Source organism: Saccostrea echinata, unplaced genomic scaffold (genome assembly GCF_033153115.1).
Source record: "Saccostrea echinata isolate AGI-Se365-2 ecotype Australia unplaced genomic scaffold, CSIRO_AGI_Sech_v1 ptg000022l, whole genome shotgun sequence".
Classification (NCBI taxonomy): domain Eukaryota; kingdom Metazoa; phylum Mollusca; class Bivalvia; order Ostreida; family Ostreidae; genus Saccostrea; species Saccostrea echinata.
This window is the reverse complement of record NW_026889771.1, coordinates 10,877,259-10,903,485: the sequence shown is the minus strand read 5'-3', so window position 1 is coordinate 10,903,485 and position 26,227 is coordinate 10,877,259. Positions and strand designations below refer to the sequence as shown.

The following is a 26,227-nucleotide window of genomic DNA, read 5'->3' as shown; positions in this document are numbered from 1 at the left end:
TTCTTCTCAATTTATCAATAGGAAAAAATCAGAGGAACACCAAATAAGAATTGGGTATGCGCATGCCCCACATAGAAAATGTAAACTTCCTGTCAGAGTCGGATCACAAGACGTTGAGGACATGGCGAGCGACACTTGGTACACGCTTTTCAGATTTAAGCTAAATCAAACGTTTTTTGGAGAAGAATAAACGGAAAGATTATCTTTCCATAATGCATACTAGATAATACAGTTATTATTAACACTTTGTGTAAAGTTTCATTCAAGTTGTAGTTACCAGGTTATCTTGATCACACCTACTTTGAGTTTAACATGTTTAATGTTTTTAGGCCTATATTCTACAGTTTCATAAAAGTTTAAAAAGGAACATATATTTCAGGTTAGCTGAGTATGATGCATGTGCAAGGCTTGGGCAAACTCTTATGGAAAACATAACGGAGAGGAACAAACACAGCAGGACCAGTTCACAGTACACCAAGGTCCTGATGAACATCATCTGCTCATTGATTTCTGTGATGGAACATCCATATAATTTGTATATTGAACTTGAAATCATCATCCATTTGATCCAGGTTTAATCAAAGGTGTACAGGGATTTATGGCAGGTTGAATTCTATATACACCCTGAGGCCCAATAAATTTTTGATTGAACCTGGATAAAGTCTTTACAAAGAAATTATTTGGTACATAGGAAATAAAATCTTTATTAAAGATTTTATTTCCTATGTACCAAATAATTTCTTTGTAAACCCAAATCCTATCACTGGTGTTCCAAACTATCAATAAGATTTATTTTGTACAGTAATGCAATGCATCATAACGTCTTATTTGCTCTTTGTGATAGCAAAACTATTCATTGTGACATCATATTACTGTACGTGTACATAAATTGGCGTATTCAAAATTTAGCGCAATCACTGGGTATGGAGTTGTTGGCAAAATCATGAATTAGCGCTATACATGTCCATGTGATATTTTGTATTTATAGATGATTTCTTAGCTGTATTCATGAATTAGCGCATTGTTGTCTGTGCAAAAGCCGCTAAAATATAAAGCCCGCTTTTTTAAGTACACATATAGTATTTACCCCAGGCTTCGACCAAACGTACAGAAATTTACACCTGCCTTGCTAATCAATTGGATTTTGTGCTACAAGCTACGTAGGAATTAAATGAAAGCTTTCCTTCAGTAGATATTTCTGTGAAGCCTAAAATTTTATTCACAAAATTAATGCAATATATATTATTGTCAGGAACAAACTGATACACTGTTGTTATTTGAATTTAAAAAAAGAACTGCATATTGAGTAGAAATATCGTGTATGTTTAAATGTTGAGAGTAGTCAGAGTGTATGGAAAATGTTTAAGATTATGACTGAATAATATCTAAAATGTGGTATGTTTTATATGATTTTATGCTAATTTTTTTGTTGTTGTTTTTACAGCTTTCAGCACATATACGAGTGTCTATGAAGCAGTTCACTCAGTCATTAAACAAGCTGAAGCAGAATCTTGTCAGAGCCTCATCCTCATATCATATGTATCTTTTCATTATCATATTTGATAATTCTTTATTGATTGAATGTTTGGCTTGAACAAGTATCATACTTGTAACTTTAAAAATAACTGTAGGATTACTTACATACAGGTGAATAGTCTAAGCATTAATTTGTTTGAATTACTAACAATTACCTAAATTTGGTTGAATATTTTACTTTTAAAAGTTTAAGAGAATAGGTTTTGATTTAGTCTGAAATATCTGATGTTTTTCAGGCTTTTTTCACGATTTTGATATTTGATGTGCTAGGAAAATGTCAGAACCAACACCATTACGAAAACTGAAAATTTCGCCATCTCCAACTAGAGTTGATTTTCAATACTTGCGAACCGATTATATGCCAAACTCACAATTTAACAACATGATCAATAACACAATGCTTCTAGTACTCACCGATATCGATGAAAAGAAAACATCAATCCACATTTGACACAGGACTTGCAAGATTTTAAAATGCACGAAATGAAAACAAATCTCGACAGTCGATAAAATGTTTTCATCAGATTATATTTTATGTAAAGGAACCATAAAAACAATGTTGGTGAGTACTTAAAGTATTGTACTATTGATATGTTGTGAGTTTGACATTTAATTCGGTTCGCAAGTATCAAAAATCAACCTGAGAATGCTGCCTCGGGTTGGAGGTGGCGAATTCCCAGTTTTCGTAATGCCGGCTCAGACGTTTTCCTGGCACGTAAAATATCAAATTAAAAAAGCCAGGAAAATGTCAGATATTTCAGACTAGTTTTGATTGAACTGATCATGCTGATATATACACGAGAACCACTTGCTACGTACATGTGGGAGTTTTACTACAGCATGTTATGTAGAAGAAAATAAATGTTTTCAAGAATGCTTTGATTAATGATTATTGGATATCCATGACCATATGTATACTTGGAATTTGAAGCATTCATCATTCTTTTACCTTGATTTCCTGATGGCATTTCGGACTTGAATGTTTGAGAAATTTACTCTGATTTTTTAATCATACAAATTTCACAAATCACATTTTAATGGTATTGGACTATGCTTTAGTGAAGTTGACCTTAACTTCATTTAAAGAACGCAGAGAGAAGTTGAACGTAGACAAATGATGATGGACAATCTAACGACAAAGGAGAAACAGATAGACCAGGCTTTTAAGAATGAGGCCAGTGCATCCAGGTACCTCTGCACTCTAAATTAGAATTTTTGCAGATATGTTAGATAATTTTTGCATGGGATAGCCAGGTTGGAATTAAGTTTGGTTAAAAGGATGAAAATTATGTTATTTATAAACTGAAGAAACAAATCATTTATTTGTTTACATGCAGGTGTGCCAAACTTTGATAAAATTTCATATAGTTAATACAATGAGTTTTTAATTTAGAGCATGGAAATTATGAATTAAATATTTTTAGTAAATATTTTCAGTTTCTAAACTATGTACATCTCCATTACTATGTTAATACCATTTGTGAATTATCAAATTTTAAAAGTTTAATAATTCTTGAATTAGGACTAAAGTCAATGCATAGACTGGTTTGTGTGATCTTTTTGCAAAAATAAGAGTCAGTAATAAATCTTTTTGATATCTGCTCACACATCTAAAAAGTTTATTAATTGAATTACAATATCAAAATGAGAAAAATTATTATTTAATTTAATGGTGTCAACAAAGAGTAGCGTTATTAGAAAATTTCGGTTGTCATTAGTGTACAGGGTATTACTTAATTTTGAAGGTCATCATTGATGGGTGGTGGTGCCAGTGGATTTGGAGGGAGGGATCCATGGGGAGTGAGAGATGAACCAGAGGAATATGAAGGAATGGACAATCAGGGAATAGCACAGCAACAGCAAACTATCATACAAGGTGGGGTTTTAGATTATCGTGATGAAAATATGTCAAAAAAACATGCTGAATTTGACAAAATTTGGTTATATCAATTTAGCTCATGTGAGCTAGCTTTTCTGATCACCTGTCATCCGCATGTGTCAGTCTTTCCATCTTTCTGTAAACTTTATACATTTTCAACTTCTCCTCGAGAATCACTAAGCTAATATCAATCAAACTTGGCAGAGAGTCTCCTTGGGTGTAAAGGGGATTCAAAATATCAGTATCCCCTCCAAGGGGGAGATGATCAAGAAAAGGCAATAAAAGACAATAAAAATGACCTTTGAGTTAAACCTACTTTTGAAAAAACTTCAACCTTGGCCATAAAGTCTGACAGTTTGAGGCTAGGGCTTTCATATTTCGCATGTGTATTCCTTGTGATGACACCTTTTTTGGGTACCAAAATATTTGACCTCATGACTATGACCTAGGAATTTGACCGTCTTTTAAAAATCTTTAAATTTGGCATAACTTTTGAATGATTGGTGCTAGGGCCTTTATATTAAATATGTGTATTTCTTATGACAAGTCATTTCTTTGGATACCAACTTTTAGACCTCTTGTTGTTGACCTTTGAGTTTGATGTATTTTTGTAAAACTTGAATCTTGGCCATTATTTTAGAATGGTTGGTTCTAGGGCTTTCATATTAACATGTGTATTCCTTGTGACAAGACTTTTCTTGAGGTACCAACATTTTTAACTTCTTGGAGTTTGGCCCACCTTTATAAAATTTTAACCTTGGTCATAACTTTGTTGGTGCTAGAACTTGTCTTCTGACAAGACCTTTCTTTGAGTACAAATATTTTCACTTCATGACCTTGATAACTTTTGAAAAAGCTGCCATACAAGGGTATCAGCGTTTTACAAACACATTTTGTTTTTCTTTCAATTTTATGACCCATGGGTAAAAATGGGCCCAAAATCTGGAATCAAATCTACATATACATGTACATTTACATATACATTTTCTCCTTGTATGTCCTCATTTTAGTGTACAAAGACTTGAACTCATAAATATTTGTAATAATAAATGTAAAAATTTTCAGTCCCTATCATATGATAATCAATTTCTTTGGCTCAAGACTAATGAAGACCCTGAGATCCTCAGATCTCTTGCTAGATTCCTTGATAATCTACCTTAACTGAAAAATTTAAATATATTTGAGGATGTATATACATGTAGGAATGGCAATATATCATCTCTTCTGTTCTTTGATATGCATATATGTATCTTTCCAGCTACTTGACTATATATTATTATTAGTCCCCTACCGGTGAAACCGGAGGGGACTATAGGTTTCCTCTGAGTCTGTCCATCTGTCAGTCTGTCCCACTTAGTTTTCCGCACTTTTTTCCTAAACGTTTGCAGATATTGAGCTGATTTTTGGTTTGTGAGTGTATCTTGATGAGTTACAGATCAAGTTTGCATTTCGTTCCGCTTCATTGATTTTTGACGGAATTACGGCCTTTTCAATTTTTAAGGGTTTTCCGCAATTTTCTTCTAAACGCTTTCAGATATTGAGCTGATTTTTGGTATTTGACTTTACCTTGATTAGTTATAGATCAAGTTTGCATGTCGTTCCGCATTGATTTTTGACGGAATTATGTCATTTTCAATTCTTAACGGGAACCAGATTACACTTGCCGGTAGGGGACTAGTATTGCTAATGCAATACTCTCAGAATGCTTGTTATATTACAATATGTATACTCGTATATATCTCTTGTAGATGCATTTATCAATGAATATACAATTAAGCACTGCTCATTATATTTAAGATCATGTTTGTTCTATCATTTGGATCTTCCTCCTTCTTTGTTTCATGTTTGTAAATCTTTTTTGCTCCTCCGGGGGCCCAAATTGGACTAATAAATCTTGTATCTTGTACATGTAATGCATGCATAGAGCAAAAAAAAAAAAAAAAGAGGGGGAGGGCGTAGAAATCTTCCCCAGAACAGTGAGGCCATGTTGCTCAAACTGATATGAAAGCATCCCCATTTTTGTGTGGATTCAAGTTCAGTTAAAATATGACCACTGAGTGCTAGATTTGGGTCACAGCATGGGGTCAAAATTTTTCATGTCAATAAAAAGGAAACAAAAATCTTTTACAAGTTTTCCGAAGAAAAGTGAGGCCAAGTTGACTTAGGTGAGGGTATTGACCCATGGGCCTCTTGTTGAAAGTAAAGTTTTTGTTATCAAATTTCATTTACATTAATCTCCAGTATATAATCTTATCTAATGCAGCTTTATGAATGCTGGTAATAATCTAAGAAAAAAGGTGCATCTCCAGAACTTAAGAAAATTTACATAGATGTAATTTTCAGGAAGTTTCATTTACATGTACTTGTAGATAAAACGTTTTTAATTTACCTTCTCTTTAGAGTTTGAAATATAAAGAGTAATAACAACATAAATTCATAAATGATACTATATACCATACCCATGTCATGTGATGATGCAAAAACTAATAGAATATTTTGACTTATTTGAATTCATTTCTTGATTACAGAACAAGATAGAGGGTTGGAGTCTCTCTCTAAAGTAATCTCAAGACAAAAACAGATGGCCATAGACATTGGAAATGAAGTGGACAGTCAGAATGGTAGGTGTCTGTCTCTGTTGCCAGTCTCAAGAAGAAAATTAGTGTCCTTCCTTTTACGCTGTTCCTGCTCAGACAAAGTGATTTTAATTTGACATGCCAAGATTAGTTTTTTGTTCAGTATGTAGGTACATGTATTTAAAATGTATGCAGAGCTGATTTTCTGCAAGAAAGAAAAGGCTTCTTTGAAGATTCAAAATTTTGTATAATACATCCTGGTAAAGGTCTAGTTATATCTAATCTAGATATGTAAATATATTTCCCACACAAATTCTTATGGGTAAAGTGTACATTGGCATTAATAATATTCTTTTATTTTTATGTAAAGATGTAAAAAAAAAATTCTTCCAAGTTTCAAATTTCGTACTTTGCATCCATATTAAAAAAAATTAATACAAAGAAGCTCACACCTATTTCTGCATAATTTAGAATTTGATTAATTTTATCAAATATTTCAGACTTGATTGATGACATTGGGGATCATATGGACCAGACCAAAACACGCCTCATTAAGGAGACCAGACACATACGTATAGTGGACAGGAAGTCAGCTACATGTGGTAAGACTGGCCATCAGAGGAAAAAGTTTATAATTTTATATTAAACATCTTTGTGCAAGATGATTCCATTAAATTCATTATACTGTATATCAGGTATAATTTTGGCAATGAAAATATTTTTGGCGAATTTGGATTTGATAAATTGGCACTTTATATTTTGTTGGATTTTCATTTTTAATGCTCTGTATAACTCTTTGTAAACTGTTTGGAAATGTTGGCGCTTTATTTTTGGCAAATTTTTCTGATTCACCAAATAAACCAACTTTTGCAGCGTGCCAAAATTACTGTATATGGTATTACTTAGTGATTTGTTGATTCAGGTTTCAGAGTGTTTTAAGAAATGTTAACAGTATGTACAAAAAATTTTCAATGTTCAAAGTACTTTTGGTTTTATATGGAACCATGGAATATTTCGTGGTTGAACTTTTAGCGACATTCACAAATTTATTCGTAATACATTGAATATGAATTTTTAAGGCATAAAATCTTCAATTTGTGCAATTACTGACAGATTTTAGAAGATATGTAATAGAATAATATAGCTAAGGATTATATGTTGAAAATTATGCATGCCTTTATTTTTTTCATGGCTTTTATTTTTATTTTTTGTAGCCTACTGGGTGGCCATAATCCTGATTTTCATAGCTATCATAGTCATTTTGATAGTACCTTACAATGGGAAAGGAGTGTAGCAACCACAAAATTACAAAAAAAAAAGAAAAGAAATGAAGACAGTAGTTCTGGAGTAAGCCAAAGTGGTGCATTTTCTGAACAGGAAAAAATACCTAGACACAAATTACTTGTACATGTCTAAGAAAGTGCTCTAACTGTGATAATGTGGATTGAATAGTGCAATCACAATGAGTGATCCCAGAGTGCATTTGTGGTCTAGTTTTGTAATTATTGTTTTCACTAATCTATTTTTTCTTTGTTTCATTCCCAGAGTATAGTGACTATTACTGATTCTAGGATATAATTATATCAAGTTAAAATTAGGTTCATTTTGTTGTTATCTTCATTGTATATGATTGAAAGTACATGTACAAATGTAAAATTTGCCTGCAAAAAGCACCTTGGAATATAATTGGAGTATGTGTATTTGTTTTAACAAGTAATGGTATGTTAAACTTAATGATTTAAACATATATGTATGTATATGCATACATATATGGAAAGAGATTTTTCTTTAATAATCATCAAAGTCCCTCAATCAGTAGAAAGTTGTATTCAATTTTATTTTTATCGATATATTACAGGGGGAGGGGGTGTTCTCTTCAGAATGAAAATGGTAAGAGTTTTTTTTTTTGGGGGGGGGGGGGGCGCTTGAGGTATTTGGGCAAATATGGTTGAAATTTAGTGAACCTCTTCCATTCTTATAGGTTTTTAAACAATATGAAATTTAATATGGAACATTGGTTTATTGAACATGTGTAATATAAATCTTTTTGTAATAAAAAAAATAATTATTTATTAAAACCATGTGTTTATTTTCTCACTTGTAATAAATAAGTGATTTTCTTTCAAGAACTGATGTAGCGCAATATGGGTAACTCAATTTGTTATGCTTTGATAGGAGGCAGGCTTGAATCATGATGATGTGAAGCATCTAATGACAACATGACAGACCCAAACTTTTTTTTGCTCATTGCTCATGTTGACTAAGTTTAGATGAGCTTTTCTTAGACCCCTGGCATTTGCGTTAGCGTCCCTGTTAGTTTTAGGAGCAAGTCTCATTTTCAATTAACTATAAGCCCTACCTGGAGCAAACTTGCATGGATCATGCGTCATCGAATGCATGTACATTAATTGACTTGCTTTGGGTGCTTGATTTGACCTACATTTTAGAGAGGAATGAACAGGTTAATATTTGGAAGTGGCCCATCCTCAGTAACTATAAGCCCTATCATGGACTTGCATTGATGATGCATATTATTAGGTATACACACAACGAGGTATGCTTTGGAAGCTGGACCTACATTTGCACGATGATTGAAGAGTTAAAGTTTTCGAATCAGGCCCATTTTCAAGTATCTTTGGATCCTACCTGGACCAAACTTGTATAGATGTTTTATCTAGGGATGCACACTACCAGTGCATTTGTCTGGTGTGAGACTTTTCCTTACTAGGTGTCAATCTTCCATTTGTCTGTGTGTCAGTAAATTAACAATTTTTCAAAACACTACTCCTCATACACTTTTGTTCCAATTTCAACGAGACTTGGTACACAAGTAGACGGGGGGGGGGGGGGGGGGTTATGAGGAGGGTAGCAGATCAGATACACTTGGCTAACAAAGATAACAAAGACTACATTTACCTGGTAGATACAAAACTCTGTATATCGTTTTTTATTGGGGAGGGGGTGACAAACAGTTTTGTCTTGCTTACTAAAAATAGAATTTTCTCATTTTTCTGTGAAATTATTTCAGAATGCTACTCCTCCAAGCATTTTTGTCCAAATTCAATAAGACTACACAAATTAACTATACTAAGAAACATAGTTCTGTGCAACGGTTTTTCATGAATGCCTAATAATAGATTAGGTCTTCTAATTAAAGATACATAATTCTGCATTCAATGAATGATGTTGCCATGGTTACTTAAAAAAGAAATTTGTTTGAAAATCTTGCCAAAAAAAGTTTGCGTTAGGCAAGATTGTTTTAATTAATGAACAATGTTGCTATGTTTACTTAAAATAGAAATTACTGTTTTGGTCTGATTTCAAAGTACGACTTGGTACACGAGTAGAGTACACTAATTTTAAGATACACAGTTCTGTTAATTTGATTTAGATATTGATGAACACTGTTGCAATGTTTACAGTGTATCACTACGTACATAAAATAGGATAATATTTTATCTACGTAGTGAAACTTCGGAACGCTACTCCGATTAATATAGATGTATTTTGTCTGAATTAGAAAACTATAACAAGGATCAGTAATTTGTATTCATTGGTGTTGCCATAAATACCAAGTTTCAAGGTCAGGTGGTGCTTTTCTCTCCTTTATTAAAAGCACAAACCAGTAGAGCTACAGTCTCCTTCAAAGGTGGTGGATGGCTAGAGAAATACAATCAATAGCTTTTTGGGTCACTTGACCAAAAGTCAAGGTCAAAATCAGAATAATTGCTACTATTATGACAAATCTATATGCACAAGGAAATATATGTACATGTATGCTAAGGACATCAAATAACTACTTTAAGTAAAAAATATTGAGAGGAAGACTTTTACAGATTTTAGTTCACTAGGTCAAATGTCAAAGGCCAAAATAATTGGCAACCTTTGCAATGACTAGAGCATATTTTGAAACTTGGGGACTTCATATTAATTAAACGGATTAAGAATGGGAAGAGGAAGACACTTCGCTAGCATTTGAACAAAGATGAAGGTCAAGTTCAAGTTCAGTGTATTCATATTGGTACATGGGGTACATTAATAACATATATACATTATATACAAAACTGCCCTAACAAAAAACATATAGTAAACAATAGTTAACTATAGTTTACTATAGTTAATCAAAGTTTCAAAGTTTTTACTGTAGTAAATCAAAGTTTTTATTATAGTTAACCAAAGTTTCAAAGTTTTTACTACAGTAAATCAAAATTTCAAAGTTTTTACTGTAGTTAACCAAAGTTTCAAAGTTTTTACTATAGTTAACCAAAGTTTCAAAGTTTTCACTATAGTAAATCAAAGTATCAAAGTTTTCACTATAGTAAATCAAAGTTCCAAAGTTTTTACTATAGTAAATCAAAGTTCCAAAGTTTTCATTATAGTTAATCAAAGTATCAAAGTTTTTACTATAGTTAACCAAAGTTTCAAAGTTTTCACTATAGTAAATCAAAGTATCAAAGTTTTCACTATAGTAAATCAAAGTTCCAAAGTTTTTACTTTAGTAAATCAAAGTTCCAAAGTTTTCATTATAGTTAATCAAAGTATCAAAGTTTTTACTATAGTTAACCAAAGTTTCAAAGTTTTCAGTATAGTAAATCAAAGTATTAAAGTTTTTACTATGGTAAATCAAAGTTCCAAAGTTTTTACTATAGTAAATCAAAGTTCCAAAGTTTTCACTATAGTTAATCAAAGTATCAAAGTTTTTACTATAGTTAACCAAAGTTTCAAAGTTTTCACTATAGTAAATCAATGTATCAAAGTTTTCACTATAGTAAATCAAAGTTCCAAAGTTTTTACTATAGTAAATCAAAGTTCCAAAGTTTTCATTATAGTTAATCAAAGTATCAAAGTTTTTACTATAGTTAACCAAAGTTTCAAAGTTTTTACTATAGTTAACCAAAGTTTCAAAGTTTTTACTACAGTAAATCAAAATTTCAAAGTTTTTACTGTAGTTAACCAAAGTTTCAAAGTTTTTACTATAGTTAACCAAAGTTTCAAAGTTTTCATTATAGTAAATCAAAGTTCCAAAGTTTTTACTATAGTTAACCAAAGTTCCAAAGTTTTCACTATAGTAAATCAAAGTTCCAGAGTTTTTACTATAGGTAATCAAATTTTCAATGCATCACTATACTATATCAACGTTTTCACAATAGTTTATCAACTTATTAAAGTATTTAAATAATTTTTTTGCTTATTTTGCCGTTTTTTTTAAGGTGTGGAGCTGGGGGCTGGGGTTGTTGTACATCATGTGTTAATTTAAATTTACAAATTAGTCAATTTAAATCTAATACATACATTTATAAATTTAAAAAAGACACATTTTTACTGAAGTTGAGGGAGAAGGTATTTTGGTTCTAAATGACGCGAATTTTATTTTGTAGTTTATTATTATCCTTTCTCCATAAAAAAAAGACTTACACTGCATCTGCATTAAATTAAATACATTAAAATGTTGTTCATCTATGGCGCGACAGACAACCTTACATTAAAATTCATTTCTTGTACATTCTTTTAGGGGAGTGATCGGGTTTATAAAAAGTTCTCTGAAGCCTTTATGAATTTTGACCATGAAATATAAAATGTCAAGAAAGGGAATCAAAAACATAATTCCATGGGTTTTTCTACAGTAAATCAAAGTATCAAAGTTTTTACTATAGTAAATCAAAGTTTCAAAGTTTTTACTATAGTAAATCAAAGTTCCAAAGTTTTTACTATAGTTAATCAATGTTCCAAAGTTTTCACTATAGTTAATCAAAGTTCCAAAGTTTTTACTATAGTAAATCAAAGTTTCAAAGTTTTCACTATAGTAAATCAAAGTTCCAAAGTTTTACTATAGTAAATCCAGGCCCGCAGGAAGCAATTTCACTTTGAGGGGGCACAAACATATATTTTCAGTTGGGGGGGGCACTATCAACTACCAAAATTCCTTGACAAGCAAACAAAAAAAAGGGGGTCATCAGACGTTATTTTGAGGGGGCACAAGCATATAGCAGCTTTGTTTTCTATAGTATTCTATATATCGGCAAAATTATGGGGGGGGCACGGCCCCCCGTGCCCCCCCCCCCTCGGTTCCTACGGCCATGAAATCAAAGTTCCAAAGTTTTTACTTTGATACTATACATGTAGTTAACTATAGTAAATTATAAATAACTATAGTTTACTATAGTATTTTTTATAGGGTGGTCAGAGGTTCATACACAAAACAAAAAACATAAAAACAAAAAAAAAGATTGGGGAAATAAATAAATGATATAAGAGGGAAAAATATAAACTACAAAAGATCGAGAAAATAATTGGTATGATATTATACAGCTACGTATTACGTAATGAAGTGATCGACTCCGTAATTACAATTTTTAAAACTTCCTTTCTGCTAAATAGTGGAGAATAAGTAGCTTATAAGAGGAAGACATCGCTAGATCTGGGGTCACCTGGTTATTATCAAGTTACAATGCTGCATTATTGCCAATTTTTATTGCAGTTACTGAGACATTTTGTAACCTAACGATTGAGGTTGCTCGGATATCGCCTTCATATTAACTACATACATAAAAGACAATGTTCAATGTGTTTGATGTCTCTCATTTGAATTAAGGTCAAGACTATTGATGTGGCTATTACACACATAAATTACTTTAATCGGGAGCTCACGTATTTTTAAAACTAATAAATACGTTTTCACAGCAAACTATTATGTGAAAAACGACAAGAGAAATATTTTTACAAATGAGATCACTCAGGCCGAGTACAAGTGAAATTGTTTATTTTCTTATGTATACATTTAGTATGTCTTGCAAAAATATATTGAGTATATAACATGAAGACTTCATATTCTCTATAAAAGTTGTAGTGTTAATATGAACTTTAGACGTAAGAAGGTTTGTATATATTACAAACAAAACTCCCCCACCCCACCCCACCCCCTAAAAAAATTAGAAGATCGAGTTTGAAAAAACATTTCCTTGGAGTCGTTTCTCTTACTTTGAGACTATTAAAAAAAAATCCCCCATAATTATTTTTTTCACACTTTCTACACACATTGCTAAAACACAGCTAAAAAAGTATTTCAAATCATAATTAAGGAAGTGTAGCGTTATAAATTATTTTAAAATTATATCTTGTAATAAGATTTTTTTCACACGACATAGTTAATGATCTTTAGAAAAGAATATTTTTAGCATAAGGAAGTCACTCAGTACAAGTTTATCAATATAGATTAACATCATGAACTATTTTTCGATTTTATCTTGTGAGAGGAAAACTTTTACTTCCGTTTATGTCAAAAATTTATTTAAAATATTCTTCAAAAAAATATATCTTGCTGATGGAAATTGCCTTGAAACTTGTACAGAGTGTCGGATCCTTTTGAATGTGATAGACATATAAATAATTGGATCTATGCATTTAAAGCAGATTATCTCTGACTCAATGAACAAGGGAAAGATTTCAAATTGAGTGACTCATACACAAAAGTATTTCAGCATGAATTACAGTCCTATAGAAAGCAGTTTTTTTTTTTTTTGGGGGGGGGGGTTCAACCAAACATTTTCATTGGGGGGGGGGGGGAGGGGCACTACTCAGCAAAAATTCCTTGACCAACACGGGATCATCAAACGTTATCGTTATTATTGAGGGGGCACAGACTTAACGTAGCTATGTTCTCTATAGTGTACTATATATCGGCAAAATCATTGGGGCACGCTCCCCTCATCTCCCACCCCCACCCCACCCCATCACCCGCGGCGGCCGGTTCCTAAGACAATGACTTCGGTATACTAACTTCGAAAAAAAAAAAAAAAAAAGAAGCAAACTGTCGAATCGCAAAGAAATTCGTTGATTTTTTGGCACGAAGAGACCCATGATTTCAAGTCAATTCTATTCTACAATTCAATTCAATTAGTTTATTTACCAATTAAGGGCCCTCATGGGGCAAAAAGAAAGTACATTGTAAATTAACATTTATATATAGTCATATACATGTAATACAATATACATACACACAAGAGAGAAAGAGTTGCATGATTGATAGGAGAAAGACATAAAAAGAATGAATAAACCAGATAGTTTTTATACATATATACATGTACATAAATTCTGCACAAATAATATCATACATCATATATTTGCAAATTTACATATTTATATCATACACATATTAAAGTACATATTTTTGCATAATTTATCATAAAACAGTTCACATGCCTCAGACTTGACTTATGGTAATGCTTTTTGTAAAAATCTTCCAAGAGAATTCAAAATATCTAATTCCTCTCAATATAGAATCCAGAATAATTTTTGTTTATCAGGCAATTTTGTAAAATGTAAATTACTTTAGATGAGATTAAGTTAAATAGGTCTTCTCTTTCCTTTGTGAATTTGCTACAGTGAATAAGGAAATGTTCTTCATCTTCAGTTTGATTAAGCATACAATTTTTACATATTCTTTCTGTTCTAGGCGTGTTATTATATCTACCTAATTCTATAAAGAGTCTGTGTGCTGATACACGTAATCTACAAATTGGCTTTCTGTCTTCAGGTTTTAATAAGATTAGATATTTTTCCAGTCTAAAATTGTTCTTCAGAAACAAATAAGTGACAAGTTTATCCTCTTTTAGTGTTTCATTTAAGTACTGCCAATTCATAGAGTATTTTTTTTTATATGGGATTGTTTTAATGAAGTTACAAATTTACTCTTAGTATATATGACATAATGTTTGGAATATCAAGAATTCTTAGTAATTTTTCTATTGAGGAATACCAAGTTGTTCTTTTGGCGAGATGAAGTTCCTTACTACATATGAATGCATCTTTTAATAAAGGAAAATCTGATGTTAAATTTTCTAGTCTGTAGCAATATTTAAGTAATCTATTGACATTATCATAATGTAAAGGATATCTACCCAGTTCTGAAAGAGAAGCATGGTTCATACTTTTTCTATTCAAACCTAATATAGTTTTACAGAATTTGATGTGTAAATTTTCACCTATGAAGTTTTTGTAGCATAGTTGCATCAATACATCATCAGATTGCAGTACATGTATGAAGTTTCTTCTTCAAGCACGAAGTCAAATCCCCTCGAAACAATAGTTACTCCTCGAACCACGAAAAATTGATTTTACAATATCCTATATTTCATGACGTGAATTGTACATTATCGAAATATCGAACTCTAATAAATGTAGATTTTGTAAAGAAAAAGGTGTTGGAGTCGATGTGTAACACTTGTATGCTTGGCAATACTCTCAGAGGTTCAATTGTCTGTGCCATGATTTGAAAAAAAAAAAACAAACACATATTTAGTGTGACAAATTTCTGCCCTTCTCTTACAAAAGGACTTTTTACTAGCTCTCAAGATTGTGTAAGAGCCAAGGGACCTATAAAGAGAGGTTTATGTTTCGGGACCCATGATCTCTTAGATGATAGTACTAATCATTCACGAAATTTGAAGGAGGTTTCTTGGACAGATTCCATTTAGTCGGTACAAAGTTCCGGAGAAGTTTAGAATTAAGGACTTCTTTTCATGCAGAAAACAAACAAACGAGATAAAACCGATTGAATACAATAAGTTTCACAAAATATATATCTTTATTATAATATTCTTTTTAATTCGAATCCTATAATTCGATTGATATTGTCGTATTCTGATTTCCCTGTCCTCCACCTTCGCTGTCTATCTTCTATTCAGGATTCTGTCTGCGTGAAACACTTTTTTTCCAGATGATATCTCGGAAATTCATCTAGCTTTTGCAATTAAATTTTATCGTAACTCCTTATGACTAAAAGAAGGTTCTTATTGATTTTACTGAGGTCAAAAGGTCAAATTCCAAAGTCAAAAATTCATACACTACATAAAATGATTTAAAAATGATAACTTTAGTCCTATTTGAGATTCTGCATTGAAATTTTTTGAAAGATGAAGGGTCAAGGTCAGAAATTTACAGGTTGCATAAAATGGTTTCCAAAATGATAACTTTAGTTCTCTTGGGGTTTTTGCACTGAAATTTTATATATGTCGTGGACAGTATACAGGGAACTTATACTGCCTCGCTAGTGAGCTATCTTTTCAAGTGATACGGTAGGTGCGTCTCCCTTAGGTCCATTTCAGGCAAGTTAATTTTAAAAGATACGGCGAGCCCAAAGCCGTTGGATACTTGACTGCTTCACGTTACAAAATTGGTGATAGCGGCATAGGTGTGTGAGGTTTTGCTTCAGGAAGCTAGAACTTTGTGTCGGTCAAAATATAACCCAACTATAGGTTGTATTTTCATTAGGGTAATTAAAACAATCATGGAATTTGCAGAAGGCTGAATTTATACGCTTGCTATGGGTTTTAAAAATTGATCAGAATTAACATGCTTTTGCGTATTAGGACTTAGCCTTAACATCCGTGGAGAGGGCATAGGTTGCTGTTAACGATGAGGCCCAGACACTTCAAACAGAATCATGCTCAGCTTCATGCAGGACGAAGATTCTCCGAGTGGGGGAGGAGGGGGGGGGGTAGCGCACAGTATATAGGGAGCTTAAGCTGCCTCGCTAGTTAGCTTTTTCTAGTGGTACCGTAGAGTCTCCCTCCAGTTCAGGCAAGTTAAGCTACGGCGAGCCTTAATTGGTGTCCGCTTCATGTTATACATGTAATGTCATAACTCTGTTTGACTTAAAGAAGACCTCTGTTATTTTAGGGACAAAAAGGTCAAAAGCCAAAGTAAAATTTCTTATGCTGCATGAAGTAGTTTTCGAATGATAACTTTAGGCCTCTTTAGGCTTTTGCATGGAAACTTGAGATGGTGAATCTCTCTAACTGATGAAAGAGTCTGACACATATGTTAAATTACATGTAATTAATTTATTCTTAGTTCTTAAATTATGTTTATTTGCGTTTTATTGTACAGCGTTTTAGAGTAATTTTATTAATATTAAGCGCTTTATAAATTAATTTTATTATTATTATTTAATATTAATTTTAATGTGAAAGGTCGAGGTCAATGATTCTTTTCTTTTTGCCACCTGCATTTTCAGATCTTCCACACTCATATTTTCTCCATAAGCGGGGCATGAATTCCAGGAATTATTTTGTTGAATTTATCTCCGAATAAATTAAGTGGGAAAAAATAAGACATATAAATAAGGAAGAGACTCAAAATACATCATCTTATAGTGCGAAACCAAGCTGCAATAAAGTAGACCTCTCCCATTATACATTTATTTTTGTCTGATGTTTTGGGGGACCCACCACCACTACCCAAGGACTACTTTATTGCAACTAAGTGAAAGCAGACTCTATTATATGTTTCATGGTCAAAAAAGAATTAAAAAGAATGTTTATATCATTTTGTCGATATTTTTCCTTAAGATGTTTTATCAATTGTTAAATATTGATTTTTTTTTCATTTATTTCATATCCTTACATGTCTGAATTATTTCATTTCAGTATAATAATATTGTACTATTTTAAAGAAAATATGATTAAATTGCTTTTATATTTAGGATTTCTAATGATTTCATTTGTTATCTCTTTCTTTGTTTCCTTATAAAGCATTTTGAAAAATGTGCTTTAAACAGAAAATTGATATTGATCAAATTTTGGGAACATACGGGCTACGTAGTCTTTGAGTTTTGGGTTCTTTTATGTTCCTGCCCTATATATAAAAAATGATAGATCATACAAATGAAACAATATGGCTTTACTAATCAAGGTTAAAATGTTCTGTAAATTGTATAAATACTGCGCAAAAAGTTGTTGTTTCGGGTGAAATTATAGGTACATTGCAGTACCAACTCTCAATCACTAATAGGTAAAACACTTAAGGGCATTATGCATGTTTATATAAATATATCGCGTGTTTGAATTGCTTTATATCCAGCAAAATATTAAGATTGTATCATAAACAATTTCTATTATTTTAAGGAAAGTGGGGATCTTAAAAGATTGCATATCTGGAATAAACTCGTACAGCGTAAGTTGTATAGAACTGTATTTATAGTTCCGCATTTTATACTATATTTAAGCTTCAAAACTCATTGACCATATAGTTTATTTGATGAAAATATTTTTAGTTTTATTCCTGCCTTTGAGGTCCATTTAAATGGAACGTCTAAAGTTAACTTCGAGTTCGAACTTGACAGTGACTGATAAATACAGGTAATATTTAATATATAGTGATAGTGTGGTGTAAATAATATCTAATCCCACAGAGAATTTACCCGGAAGTTTTGGTCTTAAGCGCGACCCAGCTACCCCTTACTACCGCCCCGTGCTATAAAATTTCCGGACAATGGGTATCAAAATTCCAGAAATATCGAAGGAGGAAGGTTAATGATTTCCTACATCTACACGGGGATCAAAATAAAGTGACTGCATATTGAACAGAAAAAATAAATCATAAACATGTTTCTGTAGACCTGCTGTGTTGTGCCTCTTGCGGATTTATATATTCACCTGTTGTGTATTTGCTGATTACCTGAGACCTGGACACTTTTTAAGCATCGTGACCCACTTGAATATGACTGACGTTAGATTTGAGGGACTTCTGCACAAACCAGGGGTACGTTTGTACCGTTATATTTGTTTAAATCACTTTTCATCTTTCGATTCATCCTTTGATCTTACAAATTATCTGTTATGTAATCTATTGTCAACAAGTACTGCATTTCCTGTTATTAAGTACAATGATAATACATACATGCGAATAAAGAATAATTAGAATAATTACAGGGAACTTTTATTTTCATATTTCATTGTAATCCGTTTTCCACTTCTCATTTATTAAAAAAAATTCCCATTGTGTGTTGTCACCTGTTATCCGTCACAACACTGCTTTATTGGTGCAGATTTCCTAAAGCTGATTTCATAAGTTTTTTAAAACTTGTAAATAGTCTAAGAAATTATCAATCGTACAAGAAAAGTAGATAATTAATTGAATCGTTTTATGTAATCAATGTTTCGAGAATTAAAGACATTTTTTATAAAGTTTTAAGATATTTTTTTTAAATGCTATAAATCACAGTCTTTTGTATTGTTTAAAAGCGGATTCGATACGGTATAGAATCCCATTACTATTGTATCATGCATTGTTTGGTTCCCAATGCAATGGTTATAGAGCTGTTCATCGCAGAGTAACACGTCACAATCTTCCTGACAATATATTATTTTGATAATAAAAAGCTAAGCAGCTGTCCTACAAGTTCCAACTTCCAAAAGAAGATAAAAATAAAAAGATTGAAAAAAAATCAAAAAAGTGACAGCCAAAATGACTTTCATCAAAGAATCCAATTAATATTTTGGTTTTATAAAGATAACATGTATTTTATGCTGATGGACATTCTTCCAAGTGTTTGGGTTGTCATTCCTGATTGTTCCCGAAATCTCCTTGTAAGCCATCCTCTATTGTTGATTGCCACTCGGCTAAACGGAAATTCAACTCCGAATGATCAAACATTTCCCTCAAGCATCTGTCTAAAAACTGAAAGTCTATAGTCTACAAAAATACACTGTTACACAATTTTTATGTCAGCTGACTATGTGTGATTTAGAATGTGTATTTATTATTTGTCTAATTTGTAGAGGATACCTGGACGAAAAACAAAGGTTTGGTGCGTTTTGGATGGGAAAGAACTATTTTTCTACAGAGAAAATAAGGTATGTTTTAGAACTCCGATATATCGATATTGTCGCTAGCTGATTCTGGAATTAAGGATACTTAACACAAACTAAAATTTGATGCATGGATTGATATATATATTTGACTGATTTTGATTAGAAATGACAAAAATAATAAATCCCTAAATTATAAAGAACTTGTAAGTTTTCTTTGATGCTTAGAAATGTGACTTTGTGTCGCTTTCTATATAATTCCATACAAAATTTTGCACAACTTTTTGACCTTATGACAAAATCTTATAAAATTCTCCCACTATACCTGGCAAACATTATTCGGGTTACCAATTTAAAAATAAATTTATGAGAATATTTGCTGATTTCTGAAAAAAAAGTTTGTTAGTGTTATTTATCCTTAAAGGGATATATTCACGAATTCGAGGAACGCTGTTCTAATCACGGATTTAAACTATGGGTACGCTGAGACAAATTTATTGCATCATATTCAGGAACTGTAATAGAAAAAAAATTTTTGCAGGGGGGAAATCCCAATATAATTTGCAATGCCTAAGTTTAGAAGATAGCACAGAAAATATAAGGGAACACACATATAAAGTCCGGGGGGGGGGGGGGGGGGCTTGATCTATCTGGTGATTATACGGATTATATGCCACTGTATATAATTGGGGAGAGGTCTCTCTCTTTCTTTCTTTCTCTCTCTCTCTCTATTTTATATATATATATATATATATATATATATATATATATATATATATATATATATATATATATATATATATATATATATATATATATATACCCTTAAGGCATATAGGTTTGAAGTCAGTGTTCTAAGTACAGTGTAATTCAAAGTTAAATTTTGAAAAACTGGATAATATGAATACAGTGTTTTTTTACGAAGTAAATTAGTCACTAACCACAAAGAACTAATTAGCCTGTACATGTAGTCTACAACACACACAATTATGACAAGTTGACAACAGATTATATGGTATATGACTATCCTTTCTAACAGTGCTTCAGTACGATAGATGACTCATTTTAATAGGTGTACCACTAATACTTAACAACCAGAGATGCTATGTGACTTTGAATTTTTAAAGCTAAATTGTAATCATTTAAATGGAGTGAGGAAAAGGGCCTCTTATGGGTGAAGAAAGCTGGATGTACCCCCTTCCAACATGTAGATATTGAATACCCCCCCCCCCCGGGGGGGACATAATATGAAAAACTTCAACGCCTCTCGTTTATCGCCATATAGGGCATATACATGTAACACAGGGCATAAATACAGTCAATATGATATACATGTATTGTAAAAAAGTTTAATCATTCGATGTGTATTAACAGATTATAAGTAACGTGACAACTAGATAACGTGTGTTGTATTGTTTGGGGAATTCTATGGGGGATTCACACACACACTCACACATGAAAATGTCGGCACCTGGATGGTTTTCAATGGCTACTGATATTACCTGCTAAGATTTAGTACTAGACTATAGACTTTCTGCTTCCTGTTCACGACAACATAGGATTCCGTTGGTTGAGGTTTGCAGGCTCTCCACTCACCTATTGTTAAACGTGGCTTCTCTCAACAGATTTTATTGCAAAATTTATGCAAATGTACAAAACCATTTAATTTGCACATTTAAAAATGTCCGTCATGGATTATCCTTTATTAAAAAATGATAAATTGATACTTACTTGAATGATAATCAACGAGTTCACATAAGAGACGTGAAATTAATATCTCATGTTTTTTTTTTGGGGGGGGAGGGTTCTTAAATTATTTTTGACTTCCAAAAATTTTTATTGACTTTTGACAAGGTTTTTATATTTAGGATTTAGCTTTGCAAAATCCTTTAATTGGAAAACTTAAATTTTTGTAGGTGCGTTTATATAATTGTTTGATATTGTTGCAAGGATTTATTTAAGACTGCGATTTTTCTTGATAGTGCCCCCCCCCCCTGTTTTTAGTATATATATAATTGAGGATCAATGTACATAAAGAAAAGAGGAAACCACACCCAGAATCTCTTCGTCCTCTCTGTAGTTCGGGCGTACTTCCTCTCCATTACAAGCATCGTATTTCAGCTGAATTCCGGGTGAAGTTTGTTCACGAACTGGTCTCACAGCTATACAACAAATAATAAATATACTTAAAATACTTGTATTGATGAGACTACATGCGCGCGCTAATAAGCATCATTTACTAGTAACATATTTTGTTTCATTAGCATTTTCGTACCCATGCACGACTGAAAGCCAACAGGAACTGAGTTTTATCGACTCGGAAAGAAAAAATTATACTTTTCTGTATATTTATCATGATATTTAATGTATTTCCTGAAGTTTTTTTCATAAAATGGAAGGAAAAGAATTACGCATTTTAAACATTTCTGGGGAGAAAAACTCTTTAGTTTTATCTTTAAATTATCTCTGACTTTTCATCCTAAAGTTTATCTGCTTCAATAATACATTCAGGAAAGGTCAAGTAGACAATCGAACGCGTCCTCTAAATCTATTATCAAAATGTCAATATGAAATATTTGCTTAAAAACTAGGCAGGAAGTATTTCATAAAAATTTTACTGTCGCTTCAGTCAACTGTTGAAATTAAATCATTATTTCTTTTTTCGACGAACAGAGGTCATCTTGTATCGGTTCGCTGGATTTGACGCTCGTGAGGAAGGTAGAGAAAGTGGTTTCCACAGGTAGCGAGTTTCTAATCGACTATGATGGCCGGTTTGCCCTTTATGTAAGTTTTTTTGGATTTATCTCATTTAGTGAAATATGATATTGAAAAAAAATGTATGTGCAGACGTTTTCCAACGATACACGGCATATTTCGAGCTGAGGCAGGTAGGCGGCGAAAGGTGACAATTTCGACAAGATTGAATTATTTAAAGATCCGTCTATCTAGAATTAATTTGTTTTTGGGCGAAAGGGGATGTTAAACGTGGATTAAACAGTCAAATGACTACAATTCGGAAAAGGAATGAAATTTCATCTCAACAATTTATTGTTAAAAATTCCAATAGCGAGCGAAGCAACCTGCTTCTCTAAAAGTTGTTTTCTTCGAATAAATAATCATGCAGTTTTTTTTTTGCACGTCTCCTCGTTCCGCAAGAGAGAGTGCTTAATAAATTTACGTTTCATGTTTGTACACATCCTATAACACAGTATAGCGTAAACATGCTTTCTGAAAGAGATTTGTCAAAGCTAATGGCAATGACTGTAAATCATTTTGCACGCATTTTGCGTAATTTACTAGAATTATCAATTTTATAAACATCAATGCAAAATCGGTGGAAAACGATGAGTCAGAGATTGACTCAATTATTCATGAGCCAACTGCTGCAAGAAAATTCACAGAAAATGCGCAGCAAAAGGCTCTATAAGAGTCGGCAAATATTTCAACCTTGTCGCTCGTAAGAGACATGATCATTTTGTTCCAGATCATTAAAATGTTAAGATGGAATTTCGAAAATCATATTGATTGATGTAAGAATGATTTTTGAATAATCTGATGTTTGTTTTACGAATTTTCAACAGGCTGCAGAGAACAGTGTGAAATGTGACGAATGGATCACGTACATTAAACAAGCTATCCAACCTCCTGACAAAAGTGACGAGTAAGTATACATATATAGCGTTCATTCTTTCTATAGCTTCATGTATGTCAGTTATGGGGAAATTAAAAAAAAAATAGTATTGAACAGCTTTTTTTAATTATAATTAGAAAACCTATCGCTGAACAAGCCCATACAAAAGAAACCCACAGGTACGAAAAGGCAGACGACAAGACAACATCGATCAAATCCAGAACTGAGACTCTTAAACCTTCTGCTGAATACAAGCCGGGAGGCCAAAAAGTTGTTAATGAAGTTTCTATTGTGCAGAAAGAAGTTCAAAGCAAACCAACTGTGAGTGACAAACCGCATAGACGACCATCTTACAAAAAGGAAGAAATTAACAGATCTAATTTGACTGCAAATAGCAGACATGTAAATTCAAAGCGTGAAGTTGAGACGGTTGAGAAAAATGTACCTGTAAGGGATCTAAATTTCACAAAGCCAGATTCTTCTTGGGAGGCAGGTGGCAAAGAAAGTGCAGACCAAACGCAAAAGAATTCTGTAAAAACAGGAAGTTACAAAGAGAAATTAGCAAAGGATGTCTTACATTCAAATTTGAGTGGTAAGGAAACTGAAACAAAGTGTGACAGTGGCAGGCCTGAAACATATAATTCTAAACCAGAAAACATTTACACATCCCAAACTGATATTAAACCTAATTTAGGAAATAGCACAAGTTTTTCTTCCTTTCCTCACACTCAAGAAGAAAACAGACCAGACTCTGGGTATGAAACACTAGTTGGTAGTGAAAGTAGGAAGAGTGTTGCCACAGAAGACTATGGCGAAGTTGATATTTCTTGTGTTGTAATGAGAAAAAGCAGAAGATCAATACCAAGTATCACCATGAACAATTCAGAAGTGGAGATTCCCAAAATGGAGTCAGGGCCTAGTTCAAATGGACCAAAAGAAACCAGCTACCAGATTTCAGACAAAGATTCTCCTTGTGAACGTACTACTGAAGAAAAGTGTATTCAAAAAGAAGAGTCAGTCCTGCTGAGAAATGGAGATATTCACAAAGATCAAAATTCAGAGGTGGACGAGGTTTATAAAAATGTAAATAATACCGTGAAGGATGAGAAAAAAGAAAAGGACAATTCTGAGGAAACTGCAAATGATTATGATTATGTACCTATGCGTAGGAATATTGTAAGCAAGAGAAGCACTATGGTTGACGTCCATGTACCTCAAGTTGTCCTTGAAGCTGATGAAGATGACGATAATGATGATTATACACAACCGTCATCAGAAGGCGGTTTGTTAACAGAAGAACAGGAAGACTTGTTAATGAATTTAACATTTGAACCAATCGAAGAACTTCCCTTTAAACTGGATGATGTACAAAATAACAGATTAGATTTCTTCGAGATTCAAGGTTTAGTAAAAGGTAGTAAAATTCAGGTTAGAAATTCTGTTTCTTCTGACGAAAACCCAGTAGAAAGTTTACGCAAACTCCTCGACAAATTGTAGGCTTTCCAACCTGAATCTACCGGTACATTTTTTTTTTAGAAAAGGGAACCTCCCTGTTAAAATATTGTGAAGTCTCTCATATCAAAATGTACAAACATTAATATATTTCAAAGATACAAGTACATTTTTTTTTGGAATATGTTCAAATGTTGAATGTGATTATGTCAAACGTCAATATGAGAAGTGAACAGACTGCTCTGAATGTGGTACATGTATTTGTATATATGCTAACCGAGTTTTGCACTGAATGAAAAGGTAATAATTTTAACAAATAGAATAGTGGTACATGCAAAACATATCGTGCAATTAACGTCCCTATATGAAGTGCTAGCAAAACATAATGAGGAAGACTTATATGGGTAACACTTGAAAATATGAATATATAAGGTTTGTTTGGCTTACAAGAAGAACAGCATTATGTATGCATGAAGATGTTGTAAGCTGTCAGTATCTACTAGCTAAGCAAGCACCATTTTTGCAATAGGAATACATTTGCTTTATTCAGTTCCATTTTGTAAATATTAACTGTTTTACAATATACATGCATTTGTAGAACTTGAAAATTAATTAGTAACACAACAATTTGATATACATTTGTGCAAGTTTTAATGCACACATATTTTGCAAGGAATTGCATTTATGTTTTTTTATAATTGCATTTTCCACTGTGATCACTGCTAGTCCTTAGTCTAATTTTAAAAAGACTAACAAATGATTTCGCATTTTGTAATTATATTACTGGTGCATGGCAAAGGGAAAAACTTTATTTGAATTTTTTTTAATATATGTGCATTGAGTTTCTATATTGAAAAATAAATGCAATGCCAGTAAAATGCAATGTTTTCAAAATGTCTATTAACCTTGCCAATTGATTGTCTCATTTTTTTTAATCTCTCTCTCTCTCAACATAATTATACTATTCATATTAAAATTGCAGACTTGAGCAATTGGTCATTTTTATAAAAAGAAAAAAAAATGTGTAACATAGATAAACTGTCTTGTAAAATAGGTGTCTTAGAGATGAATGTAACTATTTAGTAATTGCAATTTTCTTCCATTAAAAATCCATGTACAGATTGTTGAAATTTCTATACCTATATATTGAAAGAGAAAAATTATTCTTTTTCTTTTTGGTTGACCCAATAAAGGGACACAACTTTTTCAAAGTGTGGATTGGACTATTATCTTCATACCACAGAGTATGAAACGTACTCTATCTAATACCCCATAATTGTCGATTTCTGTATCTAGAGCTTCCTGAAACTCTGCCCCCTGGGGAAAGGGGGGCTTAAAGAGCCCCCCAGACTCTCTGCAATTGGAAAAATTTCCATAGTATTTTTGCCTAGCTACACAACTGATTGCTCTTAATTGTACATGAAGCATTAATCTCGTAAAAATGTACCATATCTGTTAATTATTTTCTTGAGAAAAGTTTAATTCTGCAATTAGGTTTGTAAACCTTGAATAATTTGCTGGTTAATCCAATCTATATAAATAAAATTAGATCTTTAATTCATCC

The 26,227-nt window shown here is 32.3% G+C and overlaps 2 protein-coding genes across 2 annotated transcripts; both read left to right on the top strand.

The window, feature by feature from the left end:
* The first annotated feature begins 65 nt into the window (after nucleotides 1-65).
* LOC133190396 (syntaxin-8-like) lies at nucleotides 66-7,876 on the top strand. Its single transcript, XM_061326004.1, has 8 exons — nucleotides 66-138; nucleotides 380-479; nucleotides 1,445-1,539; nucleotides 2,623-2,724; nucleotides 3,282-3,412; nucleotides 5,944-6,036; nucleotides 6,492-6,593; nucleotides 7,206-7,876. Exons 1-8 carry the CDS (start codon nucleotides 122-124, stop codon nucleotides 7,283-7,285), a joined length of 720 nt encoding a protein of 239 aa, XP_061181988.1. The 5' UTR covers nucleotides 66-121; the 3' UTR covers nucleotides 7,286-7,876.
* A 10,541-nt stretch (nucleotides 7,877-18,417) lies between these two features.
* LOC133190397 (uncharacterized) lies at nucleotides 18,418-26,224 on the top strand. Its single transcript, XM_061326005.1, has 5 exons — nucleotides 18,418-18,531; nucleotides 19,551-19,625; nucleotides 22,254-22,364; nucleotides 23,162-23,241; nucleotides 23,349-26,224. The coding sequence occupies exons 1-5, from the start codon at nucleotides 18,490-18,492 to the stop codon at nucleotides 24,706-24,708; spliced, it is 1,668 nt and encodes a 555-aa protein (XP_061181989.1). The 5' UTR covers nucleotides 18,418-18,489; the 3' UTR covers nucleotides 24,709-26,224.
* Nucleotides 26,225-26,227: the final 3 nt, after the last annotated feature.